Source organism: Rhea pennata, chromosome 3 (assembly GCF_028389875.1).
Source record: "Rhea pennata isolate bPtePen1 chromosome 3, bPtePen1.pri, whole genome shotgun sequence".
NCBI classification, from domain to species: Eukaryota; Metazoa; Chordata; class Aves; order Rheiformes; family Rheidae; genus Rhea; species Rhea pennata.
The window spans coordinates 37,841,043-37,857,283 of record NC_084665.1 but is presented as its reverse complement, the minus strand read 5'-3'; the positions used below and the strand labels follow the sequence as shown (position 1 = coordinate 37,857,283).

Here is a 16,241-nt window from a genome sequence, read left to right as displayed (position 1 = left end):
ATTAGAGTACTAAAATGAATGATTTGAGTTCACAAACTAAGCAAATTTTTGCAAACTATCAGGAATGTGTCAGTGAAGGAAGTCCCTGCTGAATGCAGTGAAAAGGCTGAAATGCCTTGGTGCACGGGTGTGGTACACTTTTCTGACCTATTTCAGTTTTTCAAGGCATGCTGAACACTTGATCCCAATCTAGATGGACATCTTCAGCTCATGTTTGCATATGCTTTTGATTCAATTAATGTGCCTGAAGGCAACACCCTGCTAAAAGAGGAATACAGGGGTTTCAGAACACAACTTCCAATATAAAGAGTTAAGATTTTGAATTTTTGGAGAGAAATAAGAGATCTCCTCCTAACATTGGCTGCTATTGCTTTGAGAAGTCTCCAGTGACCTTTTACAGCATAGACCATGCAGGAACATTTTCTTCTGACAAAGATGTCTCACAATATACAAGATGAAGTGATAAGGATAGCTATCTGAGGCATCAAGGACCTGGATTTAGGAATAAAAGAACTCTCAGATTACAAGCACAATCACCAATTTTTCTAAAAAAAAATAAATCAACAGTTAAACTTACAAACCAGACAATTATTTTAATTTTGCATATGTGAATACTCATCACTATGTCATTAGCACAATATTTAAAAGTATTTGTCAGGCTGGCATAACAAAAAAAAAAACTGTATTACTCAGAAATTTTGAGATAAGTTATAGATTTTATATCTGCATCTCTGTTGTGAAATTTCATCTGAAATTCACCATGTCAGGGCAGGAGACATCCACCCTGCCGCAGACCTATGCCACAGCACAGAGGTGCTGCCATCCTTAGTTACGGATAGGAGGGCTACGTAACTGACCCAAGGGCACCCAGGAAGTTTGTGGCAGAGTGAAGAACTGAATTCAAGCCTTCCAATATCCAGGGTTACCTTTCCTCTTTTCCAAATATGTGTTACTTTTCATTTATATATTTAAATAAGAAACCTGAATCCAACAATGAGGGGCATGTAAGTTTAGTTTACTTAATATAAATAACAGGAATGGACAGCATCTAACATCACAGATCTGGAAATAAAATCCAAAATATATATTTACTGTTTCATCTAGTTTCAAAACATCTACTTCAATAAATACGTACTTTGTCTTAAAGCTTGTTGTTTCACTTCAAATGTATTATCATTTTTCAGTATACCCAAATCATGTTACATACAGGAAGCAACTTACTGAATAGCACCATCTTCCATTTAGGTAGTATAAAAAGGGATCTTGAGGCTTAAGTTCAATTGCTTTGTCTAGGTGTTCCTATTAGAAAGAAAATCAGTGTCACTTTAGATGTTTGCTTAGCAAGTGTGTTCACATTCTAAGAAATTCACTGTAAATCATACTCAAATTCTAAAACTCTCTGCTGCTTCAATTTTGTTCTAATATCCTAAAAATACTGTAATTAGTAAAACCCTTCCTTATGAAGGAAAATCACAAACAAAATTATTTAACAGCTTTGCACAATGCAGCAAGACGTGTTGTATTTCGAACATGACTGAGCAGCTCCATAGTTCAACTAAGTAGCTCAAGAATTTTTGTCTTAAAAAGGCAAAAACTTCAGTTATATTAATTGTATATACAGTTAGCATTATAAAAAGGTAGCACACCAGATCAGTAGGAATACAATTATTCTCTTTGATAAATCCTACAGACCAGCACCAATCTCTTCCACCTGCACTGTCCTAACGATATAGTTCATGACACAATAAATTGTTGCTATAATGTGATACATAGGAAATAAAATGGTTCAGCTACAATGAAATAATAAAACCCAGGAACTACCTAATAGAGTGCTTCTTCCAAAGCCATTTTCATAACAGGTCATGACTTTCTCTATTTTCCTGTTTAATTTACTGCAAAAAGCTCTTGTTGTCTAACCTGAGTTTAAAGAAAAAATATGTTATTTTATCCCTAACTACCATTTACCTCTCAAAATAAATTTCTCTTAAGATGGTCTTATTCCAGATGTTTCTGTTTTTCTGATTAAGCCAGTCACTAAAATATCAATATTATACTGATTTGAGAGCTTATTATTTCATCATTTTATCTACAACTATTCAGATATGAGCTACTTTTTCATGCTACTATTTTCCCCAAAGCCTCCATGCTCCCAAATGATTTACACGAATTTTAGCAATTACTTCCCAAGAGAAGGACCTAACTGAACCGGCCACCGCTAACACTGCGGGCTCCATCCTTGTTAAGCTCCATCCTTTAACAACTGCAGCACTTCTCTGTTACAAGCTGCCTTTTATGCGACACCACACCATTTCTGCTTTGCTCCTACCAGGCCTTGACACTTGGGACTCAGTTCGCTTGGCACGGCTCTGACAAAATGAATGTGCTCTTATAGCAGAGCCCTGTGACACTCAAAGCCCTGCCAAGGAGGAGATGTGACCTGGTCTGGGTCCCCCTGGGCAGGGGAACTCCCAGTAAGGGCAAACCTGCCTGCTGGCTCTGGTGACACCCAGGAACGGGGATGCAGGCTCCGAAGGGCAGTGGGTAGAAGTGGGTATGTCCAAATTATACAGTTACCTGTGAAGGGACAAGGTTAAAGCATACACCACTTCTTAAGGGTGGCATGAAGCACAATTGTGGGAATGTGTTAGTTCACTACTTAATATTTAATGTGCTCCAGTTCTGCAAATGAAATTGTTACTCTCTTCTCCTCCCTGCTTTGATCACAGAATAAAATGGAAATCTTCATGTTATCGTAATCCTAAGTCAATTCTTACATTTTGCTAGCATATCACCTACTCACTCACACAAAAACAACTCTTACTTTAACACAAGCACCAAAATATACCTTTGAGGATGAATTAGTGTGTTGGAAAAATTCATCCTTGACACTATCTGAGGAAATAAATTACAGGAATAGTTTAAAACCCCCCACAACCTTACAAAAAACATACCTTAAAGAGATAACCATTCCTGATTTTGTTTTGTACACTTTCAAACTGAGACATATAGCCACACATAATTGCAAACCTGAGAGAGGAAAAGAAAAACACACTCACACTTTTTGTGATTTGAATAAACCTTTGAATCAAATTACAAAATATTTCAATACTTAATTCACAGATAAACACCTGTTTTTCTTCCATCCTGATAGCTGGTTAGAAGTTTGGCATGAACTGTATATATTCAGGAGCAGACAAAAAGACAAAGAAACAAAACAAAACAAAAACACAGCAATAACGGAAGCAAGAAGCTTAAATGACACTGGGCTGTCAGTGAAGTGAACAAACGAGATATTCCTCCAAAATTTAATTCATTTAAATCAGCGACACTTCCAGACTGGCTTCAGCACTGACGGGAGTTTAATCGAACCTGCTGCCACCTGCATTGCGATGCGCCACGAACATGAACACCACCAGTGACGGCACCGACGTCCTCGGGATGCGCTAGGTGGGAGGAAGAGCGCACCCCAACAGTCCTTCACTGTCTCCTACTGCCCTCCTCAAGTATCGTGGTGCATTTCAGTACCTCTAGCTTTGTTTCAGCATGTTTAAATGATTTTAAAAATACACATGCACATTCTGCTCTTACAGGATCACTACTGCTATTCCATTGTTAAATTTGGGGGTTTTTTTTAATTCTGAGAAAGTGAGGACACTGATAACAAGAAAAGAAATGTGAGGTCATTTCTATTAAAAATTGATCGTTAAGCAGACAAAGCCTGTAATATTTTCAACGGTCTCTCTATTACATTTCCTCAGCAATACTGTTGTTTTATTGACAAGTCACTTTACACTTTTTTATTACTGTGCCATTATTACTTGAAAAGCTATAGAACTTGCTATGCATAACCAAAAGGAAATTCCCCATGCAATTCAGTCCCACCTTCCATGGATCTTATTTTCATTGGCAATAAGACAACTTTACATTTCTGTATAAAACTAATGCAACCACTTACAATATACTTAAGCAGTATAAACTAATACAGATGTTCTCTTCTAAATTTTTCAGAATTTTACTTTTCTATTAGAATTTTTACAATGCAATATTAAATTGAAACAGAGTAATCCCAAAAGAAGGAAATCAAGTTGGAGTCCAGAGGAAAACATGAGTTATGCAAGAAACTTACCAAGTTAATGACAGTAACAGAACCACAACCTGTATGGCGCACACTGATTTTAAGCATTACTAAATCTCAACTTTCTTGAATTTCTTTATATAACGTAATGGTTCAAACTCCAGTGAATCCTCATTAAAATGTCACTTCTAACCTAAATACATCTTTTATTGCTTACAGTTATACTTAATGGTTTTAATTTAAAAATCTATTTTAGAAGCACTCCTGCTACAGATTATTACTTTTTTACTCTGTAAACGTTCTCGTGTACAGCATGAAAGTCAGCAAAACAACAGTAGTTGAATTTGTAAGAGCTCCAGACAGACTGTCAAACACTGTTGAGCAGGATGTATGTTGTGATCAATGTGCACTGAACAAAATCCGGCTAATCGCACCACTACTTCTGACAGCGAAAGCTGCGGGGGGGGGGGGGGGGGGCATTTCATATGGGAAAGCGCTGCGGTGGAAGAAAAAAAGCAAGGGAGGGTCAGCAAAGTTCAGGTATTTGGAAAGAGGGGGAAGGCACTGAGAACTTTATTTGGCTTAAGTAACTCAGGCAACATTTCCCCTATTCCCTTTACTCATTAAGTGCTAATCAGATAAACTCAGCATACCATAGCTAAACGGATTGCTGCTACAAAAGAAAACAATGAAAAGCGAACAAGCTAATCCAGCACCTAGCAGTATTTCCCTGTCTGTGCGTGACAAGAAAGAGGGCCTTAGTTTAAACCAGTTTCGAGAAAAACTTCTACTTACAGCTAAAATCTCTGGTGGAGAGAAATGCCAGCAAAATTTTCAACAAATGAAAAATAAACTAGTCTACTGACTTCAAATGCATTTTCTTTCTTCAAAGCTAAAATGTCTCACGTATGAGCATCATTTTTTATATTTTATACTTTTGAGCTGGACTAAACAGGCAATTAGCATAAACAAACTATTTCATTTTTGGAGTTAAAATTCTACGGCATTTCAGACACTAATTTCCAGGGGAAAAAAGTACTTTTTGCCAGGAAAGAGTTTTTAAATGTTTGATATAATTTTAAAACAGTTCAAAAAAAGAAGGGTAAGAAAGCAAGCTTTTACTTTCACTGATTAAATGGTGATACTAACTGATAAGAAACTGATCAGTGAAAATTAGGACGGAACTAACTAAAAGTACTTCCATTTTTCTATTTTCATTCAATACAGAAGACATCTTTACTGAATTACAGTACCACTCTTAGCAAAGCAACCAGACTGAAACAGAAGTGCTTGCGTTGCAAAGACTCTCTCTTCTTTTTCTGCACATCCTCATCTTGGAGTTGTACCCACTGCACTAACTTTGTCTTCGGTCTCCTCTCTCTTTACAGTCACCTCCCCCATCTAGTGGTTAAACATAAAAACATCAGATAGCCTAAGGCCCTGAGATTTTCACAGATTTTGATATGGTCACCTAGTGCATTATTATCATTAAAAATGTGGAAAAAAACACCAAAATATGCAAATACTCTTTGAAACAGATAAAACATACATATATTTTACTAGAGCACATGATACTGTCTTTCCTTACAACCACTGCTTTACTTATGCCCTTTGAACAGGATTGCAATCTCACCAGCTACACAGAGAAAAATAAAGTGAAAATTATTATTGACTAAGCTCTGCAAGGAAGTGACCTAACTACTGACTTAATGTTACTGCCTGAAAAACGTCAAAAACGTGCCCATAGACATGCATCAAAATAAACACAATGGAGATAATCATAACTCCGTTAGACAGACACACATCACTTCTGTTTAAAAAAAAGAGTATTTTTAGGTGGAAGAAAACTTACTGGAAATAGTATAGAAGCATATAGATTAATCTTCCACAATTAATATTTTCTTTCTAAGCACAAACACAATAAAATTCAGCAATAAGTCAGCACTGGGCCCCTTTGCCACAAACGATGTGACTGAAACTCAAGGTCACAAGAAGATGATGTTGACATAGATAGATGCCAAGCATCTACATGGACCTCATGGTCCATGCTGGAAGTCAATTTATGTTTCCCTTCTAGTGGTTGAAAATTTCTATATGTATTCAGACAAGATGAAATTATAAGGAGGAGTTACCTGCTGCAAAAGGAAGAACAGCAGGTTCATCTAGTCACTTTTATCAAGCAAGCTCACAAGCAATCTGAATTAGCAAAAATGCAGATAGACACTACTAGCAGTTAGGCTCTGGAAAGCATAGTTTATCCCATATGAAATGGATTTACAGAAAAGATTTAAAGCCTGAAGAAAAGAAAAAATCACGACATACAAAGAGCAAGTTTTACCTTTTCCTTTTCCATGATAGGTTTCATGGGACCAAAATCAAAAATAACATACATCCTCTCAGGCTGGCTCCTTACTCTTCCATACCTCCTTCCATCTATTCCAAGTCTAAAAAACCTCCTGTTCCATGCACACACTGGTTTGGAAACACAATTGTTGGGCAGCAACTTAATCCAAGTGCTTTCTGGCTGCTCCTCCTCTCCCCTCAGTCTCTTCCACGTATGGGTAACACAGGAGAGGCCCATGGAAAAAAAAAGTCTTTTTTCATTCCGGTTGTAAATGCCGTTCTTGCCTCTCTACATGGCTCACAAACTTGGGCATCCCATCTTATTTCTTTGCCATTAATTCCCTCTTATCTGTACCACAGCAGTCATCTCACCAGTGAAAATATTCAGAACTTGTCCACAGCACTCATTCCATCAGACAGACCAGGCTGCTGGAGCACCCACACTCCCTCCTCTGTCAGGGCTGCGTGCACCTTGCACGCGAGATTCATGTGTGGGTGTATTCTGACAGCCTCTGCAATGCAGCCAGACCTTTAGGCTTTCTTTATAATCTAACTTGAATGAGATCTCAACTCCCACAGAGGGAGGTTCTGCAACTTATGTTACTGTTTGTGATTCCTGCGACATTACTGCTTTAGAGATCAATTTTGCATACCTAAAATTGTATTGCTTTCCCACTATGATGCATCATCTATAAAAATGCACCTCATATTAAATTTTGAAGCAAAAGTAAAACACCAGTTTGGTATCACTTTCCTAATGTTGGTGAGGGCATGGCAGCAGTGGCTATGAATGTAAAAGACTGCCAGTGTACAAAGTAAAATGCACCAAGGTGCAAAGTAAAATGTTTAGGTTTTCCTTACTTGGAACACAAATGAATCTACATTGAAGAAACTGGCAGGATTATAGTTTTTATATTAAAAATTCAACAGAGTAACAAAGCTGAGTTCCAGGGAAACATCAGATCGCTCGCATAGATAACATTTGCAGAAACATGAGGAACCAACCAATGCTTTGATAAAAAACAAGAATCAACCAAGCCTCCACCTAACATGAATACAAGGACATTTAAAAATTCTGATTTAATAAATTATTGCAACATACACAAAAAATCAAAACAAAGAAAAATGCTGCTGTTAATGGATATTCACAGAAGTGCATTATTAGAACATGTGGATGTTATGTTTTGCATTTCTGAGGCTGTGGATTTTGCAACTGAATCATGTTCCAGATCATAGAGATTTCTAATCCTTATTGCTGTATATATGACCTCAACAAAATCTGCAGATCTGGTAACAGAGTGAAAAAACAGCTGTCAGAGATAATAACACAATTCTTCTTGACAGAAATGTAACAAGGCTGCCAATACTATTTCCTCTGAGACCATTTTGGCAGAAAGCTTCCAGTAAATACATATTTTCACAAGCCAAATCTCTCCCCTTTGCACTTGCATAAGGATGCTGCAGCATTTTACTAAGGTGCTACTACTCTAAGAGCCTTTACACCCAGGGGATGCATGGTGCCCCTCCTCACTGGCTGCACTACAGACCTGAGCTCAGTCCCTTGCAAAGCACTCTTCTGATAGGAGTGTCAGCATCTCCTACCTCCCTTCAGCAAGCAGGAACATGTGCACCAAGTAGGAAGATCAATGGATGGAAAATGGACCAAAAACATCCTCAGGCACTGCAATAACATTACAACATTTCTGAACAGAAATATTTCAGTGACCTACTCTGGGGAGAAAGAAATGGGAAAAGAAAAGAAGTGGGAAAAAAGAACACACAGAACCTAAATTGTGACTTTTTTGTTCCTCCAAATGATTTTTGCCTGATCTGTTAAGAACCCCACCAGCCACAGTCCTAACGCATGAGCCAATCTCAACCATTCTCTCATTTAAATGCTCCTTAACCAGGAATACGCAAGCTAAGCATCCCTCAGATTCACTTGCTACAAAACAAGTTAAAGCTTTTGAAAAATGTCTTCGGAAATTGTCTTTTTGTATTCGAAGTTTTAAATTATTTTTGCCAAAATAGTAAGTGATTTAAGGGTAACTGACTGACATCAAACACAATTAACATTGAAGATTCCTGTAAAACTTCTTTGGTCTTCCCATAAATCAAATACAGGATAAAAACTCATAACCCGAAACTCTGTTATATCAAGTTCTGACTGCAAGCATCATTTCTGATCAAGGAATCAAGGCTGTATAATAAAAACACATGCTTGTAGCTCACAAGTTAATCAGTCTCTGCTACAATTCTAGTGCTAAGAAAGGGATAATTAAGGACAGGATGTCGCAAGTTTTTAGCAAGAAAAAGCTTTACACAGATTTCACTTTCAAAAGTTGTCAGTAGAATGATAATGTCCTACAACATATTCTGTAATTTTGAAAAGTCCCATATCACTAGACAAATATTTTACTGGCATTGCACCCTACAAATCTGAGAAACTATCTATTACAATTCTATTACTAAGACTGTATGACATCTTCACTCCTCTGTGGGAAATTTGTGGGAAATTCCTTTGCATATACATGCCATTAAATATTAAAGTACTTCTTCCATAAAAAGAAGATTTTTCTGCTCCTGCACAGCCCTCTACACTTCTGCAAAATAACCAAGTCATATGTATTTAAGAACTTGACTTTACTATGCTGGGTGGTAGTATCTATTAACTTTAAAAGTTATTCCACTGACTGTGATTGAGGAGAAACTGAATCCTGCTCAGGTCAAAGCAATGATAGACTTCTGCACTTTCTGGGCAGTTCTTGACTCTTTTACCAGTGAGCTTACCATCACCAGATTCACAAGTTAAAGATATTTTCAGATATCTGAATACTTTGCAGCTCTCCAGTACTACAAAACACCTGGCCAGACTCTCTGAACTGTTACATACAGGTCCCCTTAGAATCATAGAATCAGTAAGGTTGGAAGGGACCTGTGGAGATCATCTAGTCCAACCTCCCCGCTCAGCACGGTCACCTACAGCATGTTAGACAGGGTTGCATCCAGGTGGGCCTTGAAGATCTCCAGAGAAGGAGACTCCACAACCTCCCTGGGCAACCTGTGCCAGTGCTCCGTCACTCTCACAGGGAAGAAATTCCCCCTCACGTTCAGGCGGAACTTCCTGTGCTTCAATTTCTGCCCATTGCCTCTTGTCCTGTCACACAGGACAACTGAAAAGAGTTTGTCCCCGTCCCCTTGACACCCTGCCTTCAGGTACTTGTACACATTGATAAGATCCCCCCTCAGGCTTCTCTTCCCCAGGCTAAACGGGCCCAGCTCTTGCAGCCGTTCCTCATAGGGCAGATGCTCCAGCCCTCTGATCATCCTCGTAGCCCTTCGCTGGACTCTCTCCAGTATCTCCATGTCTCTCTTGTACTGGGGAGCCCAGAACTGGACACAGTACTCGAGATGAGGCCTCCCCAGGGCTGAGTAGAGGGGCAGAATCACCTCCCTCCACCTGCTGGCAACACTCTTCCTAATGCACCCCAGGATACCATTGGCCTTCCTGGCCACAAGGGCACATTGCTGGCTCATGGACAACTTGTCATCCACCAGTACTCCCAGGGCCTTCTCTGCAGAACTGCTCTCCAGAAGGTCAGCCCCCAGCTTGTACTGGTGCCTAGGGTTATTTTTCCTTAAGTGCAGGATTCTGCACTTGCCCCTCAAGATGTTCCTCTCCACCCAACTCTCCAGCCTGTCCAGGTCTCTCTGTATGGCAGCACAGCCCTCAGCTGTATCAGCCACTCCTCCCAGGTGTCACCAGCAAACTTGCTGACGATGCACTCTGTTCCTTCATTGAGGTCACTGATGAAAAAGTTGAATGGGATGGGACCCAGTACTGAGCCCTGGGGGACACTGCTAGCCACAGGCCTCCAACTGGACTCCGCGCCGCTGATGACAACCCTCTGAGCTCTGCCTTTCAGCCAGTTCTCAGTCCAACTCACTGTCTACTCGTCTAACCCACACTTCCTGAGCTTATCTGGGAGGATGTTGTGGGAGACAGTGTCAAAAGCCTTGCTGAAGTCAAGGTACACAACGTCCACTGCTCTCCCTTCCTCTACCCAGCCAGCCATTCCATCATAGAAGGCTATCAGATTGGTGAAGCATGATTTCCCCTTGGTGAATCCATGCTGGCTACTCCTGATCACCTTCTCTGCCTCCATATGTCTGGAGATGACATCCAGAATGAGCTGTTCCATCACCTTTCCAGGGATGGAGGTGAGGCTGACTGGCCTATAGTTGCCTGGGTCCTCCTCCTTGCCCTTCTTGAAGACTGGAGTGACACTGGCTTGCTTCCAGTCCTCAGGCACCTCTCCAGTTCTCCAGGACCTTTCAAAGATGATGGAGAGCGGCCTGGCAACAACATCCGCCAGCTCCCTCAGTCCCCGTGGGTGCATCCCATCCGGGCCCATGGATCTGTGGATGTCTAGCCTGCCCAGAAGGTCTCTAATCCTATCCTCCTCAACCAAAGGAAAGTCTGCCTTTCTCCAGACTTTCTCCCTCACGTTCAGGCTACGGGATTCCTAGGGGCTGCCCTTAGCAGTGAAGACTGAAGCAAAGAAGGCATTCAGTAATTCTGCCTTCTCTGTATCCCTTGTCACCAGGGCCCCTGCCCCACTCAGTAGGGTGCCCACATTTTCCCTAGTCCTCCTCTTGCTGCTGATGTATTTGAAGAAGCCCTTCCTGTTGTCCTTGATATCCCTTGCAATACTCAATTCCAGCTGGGCCTTAGCCTTCCTCACCGCATCTCTACATACTCTGACTGCATTCCTGTAATCCTCCCAAGTAGCCTGTCCCCTCTTCCACATTCTGTGTACTTTCTTCTTCTGTCTGAATTTGGCCAGGAGCTCCTTGCTCACCCAGGCAGGTCTCCTGACCCTTATGCTGCACTTCTTACTCATAGGGATGCACCACTCTTGAGCTTGGAGGAAGTGATGTTTGAATACTAGCCAGCTCTCCTGGACCCCCCTTCCTTCTAGGGCCTTAACCCATGAGACTCCACCAATCAGGCCTCTGAAGAGCTCAGAGTCCACTGTCCTGAAGTCCAGGGTTGCAATCCTGCATGTTGCCTTACACTTCTTTCCTACCGGATCCTGAACTCCACCATCTTGTGGTCAATGCAGCCAAGGCTGCCCCCAACCTTCACACCTCTAACCAGTCCCTCTCTGTTGGTAAGGACAAGATCCAGCAGCACACCCTTCCTCGTAGGCTCCTCCACCATTTGTGACAAGAAGTTATCATCAATGCATTGCAGGAACCTCCTGGACTGTTTGTGCCTTGCTGTGTAGTCCTTCCAGCAGATATCAGGGTTGTTGAAGTCCCCCATGAGAACCAGGGCCTGTGATCGTGAGGCTACCTCCAGCTGTTTATAGAAGGCCTCATCAACTTTCTCTTCCTGGTCAGGTGGCCTGTAGTAGACACCCACAACAGTGTCCTTCCATATCTTCACAATCTTCAGGCATTTTCACTGAACCATGGCCCACCTGGAACTGTAATTTCTTTCATTTTGTTGTATACCAAGTACAACACACAGCAAGTCCACTTAGAAGCATAAGACATACCAGTGCAGAGATTTCCTGAGTTCTAGTCCAGGCACAAGCTCAGCAGAAAATCAGATATAAACATAAGGGCCAAGATCTTGAATTAATCCTGGAAGTGAGTATTAAATCTCTGCAGCTAGCAAAAGCTAGCACAGTCTCTGTGATGACCTCCATTTCTATTTTCTGCCATGTTAATATGAGTCAGCCAAATCCCATGTGAAAATTACTCAGGTCCTTAATGAAGGCAATCCTTTCTCTTCCGTAGTTACCTCTCTCCGTGAGACTGCCAGCTCTGGAATCTACTCCCATGGACAACCCCAGGCTTGGAGATCTTGTTCCTGTGCGCTGTGCTTCTGTGTAACCCACGTACATATGACAGAGAAAAGTCTTGAGGGCCACTGTACTTTCTGAGGAATCTGCACTTAAAATTACCAGCTTTTCACTTGATAATTTCACTCTGCTGTAAGATGCATGTTCTGTACAGCTCTTTTCACCACGTGAATTCCATAAAGTAATCGAAACTTAACTGCAGCGCTAAGCTGGCTTCATGGCAAACAAACCAAAGTCCAATGCAAGGAATGATTTTTCTGGGTGAACGTGATGAAAACTGGCTGCATCTAATAACCTTTTTGTTCTTTGAATAGCCTGTATGTAACATATCCTCTTCACCAAAAAACAGAGTTGCAGGATTCTGGACAATTACCAGAGAAGCCTTCTACACTTTTCCCTAACTCTTGGAGAAAAAAAATCCAGCAACAACAACAACAACAAGAAATCCACTTGCTTTGAAAATGAACTTAAAAACAATTGTTTATATTTCAGTAAAAGCACTATTCAGCACACCTTGGCATTCTGCATTTTTTTGTAATTGTGAAGTTAAAGTGGTACCATCTGAAATGGCTACAGCACTGAATCAGTTTCATAGCACTTCCAGCTAAATCAGAATGACAAGGATATACTGTGGTCCAAGATGAGCCTTGAGGGTTCACAGCTATAAATTGGCAATCACTGACCAACCAAAAAAAGGTTTTGTTTGAGACCTGGGAAAACACGAAGATATGGGACTGGCCAATGCCAATTTCTCTATTCAGGTTCCTTCAGAATTTGAATAATTGTCACAAGCTGAAAAAGGCAATAAGTCACCTAAAATATTTACTCTACCTCTCACTGGAGTGGTCAGACAAACAATAAAATGTTACAGGTATGTTTTTTCCTTTCCAGTGTTTCCATCTAAGTTAATTTTTTAAAGGTGTCTATTCAAACAGTCTGAAGGTTTCGTGATCTGACTGGTAACCACAATATTAAGTATGAACACATGTTTTCAAATATCTAGATTTGGATATTAAAATTATTAGCAGCTGGAAAAGACTGTGACCAAGGCTGACTGACTACTTCAAACTCTTTTGCCCAGTTCTTTCTGTATATATCTTACCAAATGCAATCTGAGGATGACTACTGGTCACTTATAAGTGTTTTAATCAGTAAGTTGGTCAATTCCAATGCTATGTTTTTTCATAAAACTAGATCACAGGTGGTTTATTTCTGACATGCATGGCTTTTTTTTTTTTTTTGCTTTTTTTTAAACGAAGTACACAAGAAAAGCAAGATATCTAAACTGTAGATGTGTACATCAGCAAAGGTTTGCTGGTAAGACCATTCCACTAAGTTTTCCTACTAGACATCAAACATAACTTTTATTTCTCAGGACAGCTTATGGCAGTTCAATATAACTTAAGAAATTGCCCTGGCAAAAGGACCTTTTCCCTAGTGTAACTGCATTCACAGTAGGGCTTTCACAGAACAGTTATGCCAGTCAGGGCGTGACCAAAACATATTTTGCTGTGAACAAAGCTTTTAAGCATTAGGGATAAGCTTCTAAAACAAACTTTCAAAGAGGCCTATAGCCCTAATCCTTGCCTGACAGACACAGTATACATTCCTAATAAAGGACATTAAACCATAAACAGAACAGGATACAAGGAAAATTGAGTGCCAGGTTATAAAAAGTTTTATCAAAGACTTATTAAGAGACAGTATTCAAAAGCACAATGGCAAACGACTCTTTCCAAAGTGCAGGGAAGACAGGACATGATTTTAGAGGCCAATTCAGCTCCAGTGAGGTGTTCTCCATTGAGCTAAAAATCAAAAACGAACTGAATTCAAAAGTGAAAATAAGAACACATGGCCAAGCTGGTGATACTGTATGGTTACTAAAGAACAGCATACAAGCATTTAAAGATAAAATTCAGAAATGCTTAATACAAACTGAATTGCAACTTGCAAGAGACATAAAAGGCAGTAAAAAAAAAAAGGCTCGATAAACACAGCAGAAGGAAAAAAAGCCACAGACAGAAGTGCAGAACCACTGGTAATGAGATATGATGATGAAACCAACCAGGCTGAATTATTCAATCTTTTCTTTGCATATACCTTTCCCTCCCCACCCCTCACGTGTTAACTGTAAGCAGTAATACAGGCCAGGAAAAAAACAGGCCTACCATTTAACCCTCACTCATTTAGTAAGCCATAATATATTAAACAGTTTAACAGAACATGAGAAATAATGCCTGAGTTAATTATACAGATAGCAGCTATACCAAACATCAATAATAACTCAACCACACTGATAGGAAATGCCAAAAAATCAGAAATAAGAAGGTACAGAGAAGCAAGAAATCAGTCAAAACTTTCCATAGACAACAGTCAGCCAACTTTTTCATCAACAGCTAAAACAGAACGTGGTAACACTACACAAAAATGAGAAAACTGTATAAACAATAGATGGATGTATCTTACTTTGTAGGGTCTTCAGTTAGCTTACACAGTTTGAGCAAACTTTATACTGGTGATGAGATGAGAAAAAAGAATTTCAGTATGAGGAGTGCACTTCCACTGAGCACGTATTCATGCCGAGCTGTAGACAACCCAAGTTCTCACTGTGCATTTATGCTCCTATGACACTCAATAGAGATCCTATTCAATTTACAGCAGCCTGCCCAAACACAGCTATCCACTGCCACTGGAGATGCCCTAAGGTTTCCCACCAGTTCCAGCTGCTGGCCCAGAAAGATAAAGACCTCCCAGGGATCACATGTTATATCTGCCACGATATGCGAATATCCTGTCACATCAAATGGTACATACACCTATAACACTGACATTACATTTAGGTGCCAGTCTGGAATTGGGTCCTGCCCTTCATCTCTGAAGTTAAGTAAAACTAGTAAATCTTTCTTCCTTAATTGACCACTTGCCAGTGATCCTAATCCTTTTGTTTAAATATTTGTTAAATGATATTGTTTAGATGAAATCACCTGTATTGGTTGCAGAACCAGGGTCAGTGATCTTGTCTCTGGCTCATGTGAACCTGTGAATCATTACAGTCATTCCAAGAAGTTTTGTCCTGGGTTCATTATCTTCCAGTATTTTCATTAATGACTTCAATGATAACCAGAAAACAAACTTATAAAATAAAATAGTATATGAGAGGGGATGCAAGCACTTACGACTCTAAATATCCTTGATAAACCAAATGGTCTGAAATCAACATGAAATCAGTGAAACATGAGTGTAAAATACTTTCCCAAGAAGGAAAAAGTGCACAATTACAAAACAAGTCTATATGGTTAAGCAGCAGCATAGCAGAAAAGAGACCACAGACTGAATGAGAGTTATTATGCTAGACAAAAAATATACAAATGTCTTTCTGGAGCATATCAACAGGGCAGCCCATTCTGTCTTGTATTTAGAGCCTCTGCTGAAGAGGTATATCCAGTATGGGACATCACTATTTAAGACTTGTGCATTGAATCAGAAAGACTTCAGAAAAGAACAGTAAGTGGACAAAATATTTGAAAAAATTATTACACCAGACTATTCACATCTGTTATGTCTATCTGTACAACTATAAAGCCGCTGGTTCAACAATAATAGATAAAAATCTCACATTTCCTTACAACCCAGATACACAAAGGTTGAAAACTAAAGCATACAGAAAGACCTTGCCTACAACAAAAAGCACTAGCTTACAAAACACAAGATTTTATTCTTATATCTCTAAAATAGGCTTTCTGAGCTAACTCTGGAACACGTCTCCTTACACTTGTAATTCTTCCCTTGCTGGATGTGCCTGCCAGTACAAGATCTTACATCTGAAGTCTGGCAGACCACCTACATTTTCCTGAACACCATGAAAGCTTTTGTCAGCCCAGTCTCTGTAGCCAAGTTTATACTAGGAGATTTTGTCAGTCTCACAGGCGGGCTTTTGTCAGACTCACAGG

General features: G+C 40.0%; 1 protein-coding gene across 6 annotated transcripts in view; it reads right to left on the bottom strand.

Annotated features, from left to right (window-relative positions):
• The window catches only part of RMDN2 (regulator of microtubule dynamics 2), a 49,658-nt gene that overhangs the window by 21,456 nt on the left and 11,961 nt on the right, over positions 1–16,241 (bottom strand). For 5 of the 6 annotated variants that reach the window (XR_009957894.1, XR_009957896.1, XR_009957895.1 and 2 more), the window contains exons 6-7: positions 2,952–3,027; positions 1,222–1,299 (exon numbers count right to left, since the gene is read on the bottom strand). Coding sequence is in view for 3 of the 6 variants with exons in the window: in XM_062572060.1 (XP_062428044.1) it covers positions 1,222–1,299; positions 2,952–3,027 (154 nt within the window). In the remaining 3 variants the exon portion in view is untranslated. Of the gene's footprint in view, positions 1–269; positions 493–1,221; positions 1,300–2,951; positions 3,028–16,241 lie in introns of those variants that run through there. The other variant, XM_062572062.1, reaches the window with a different exon arrangement.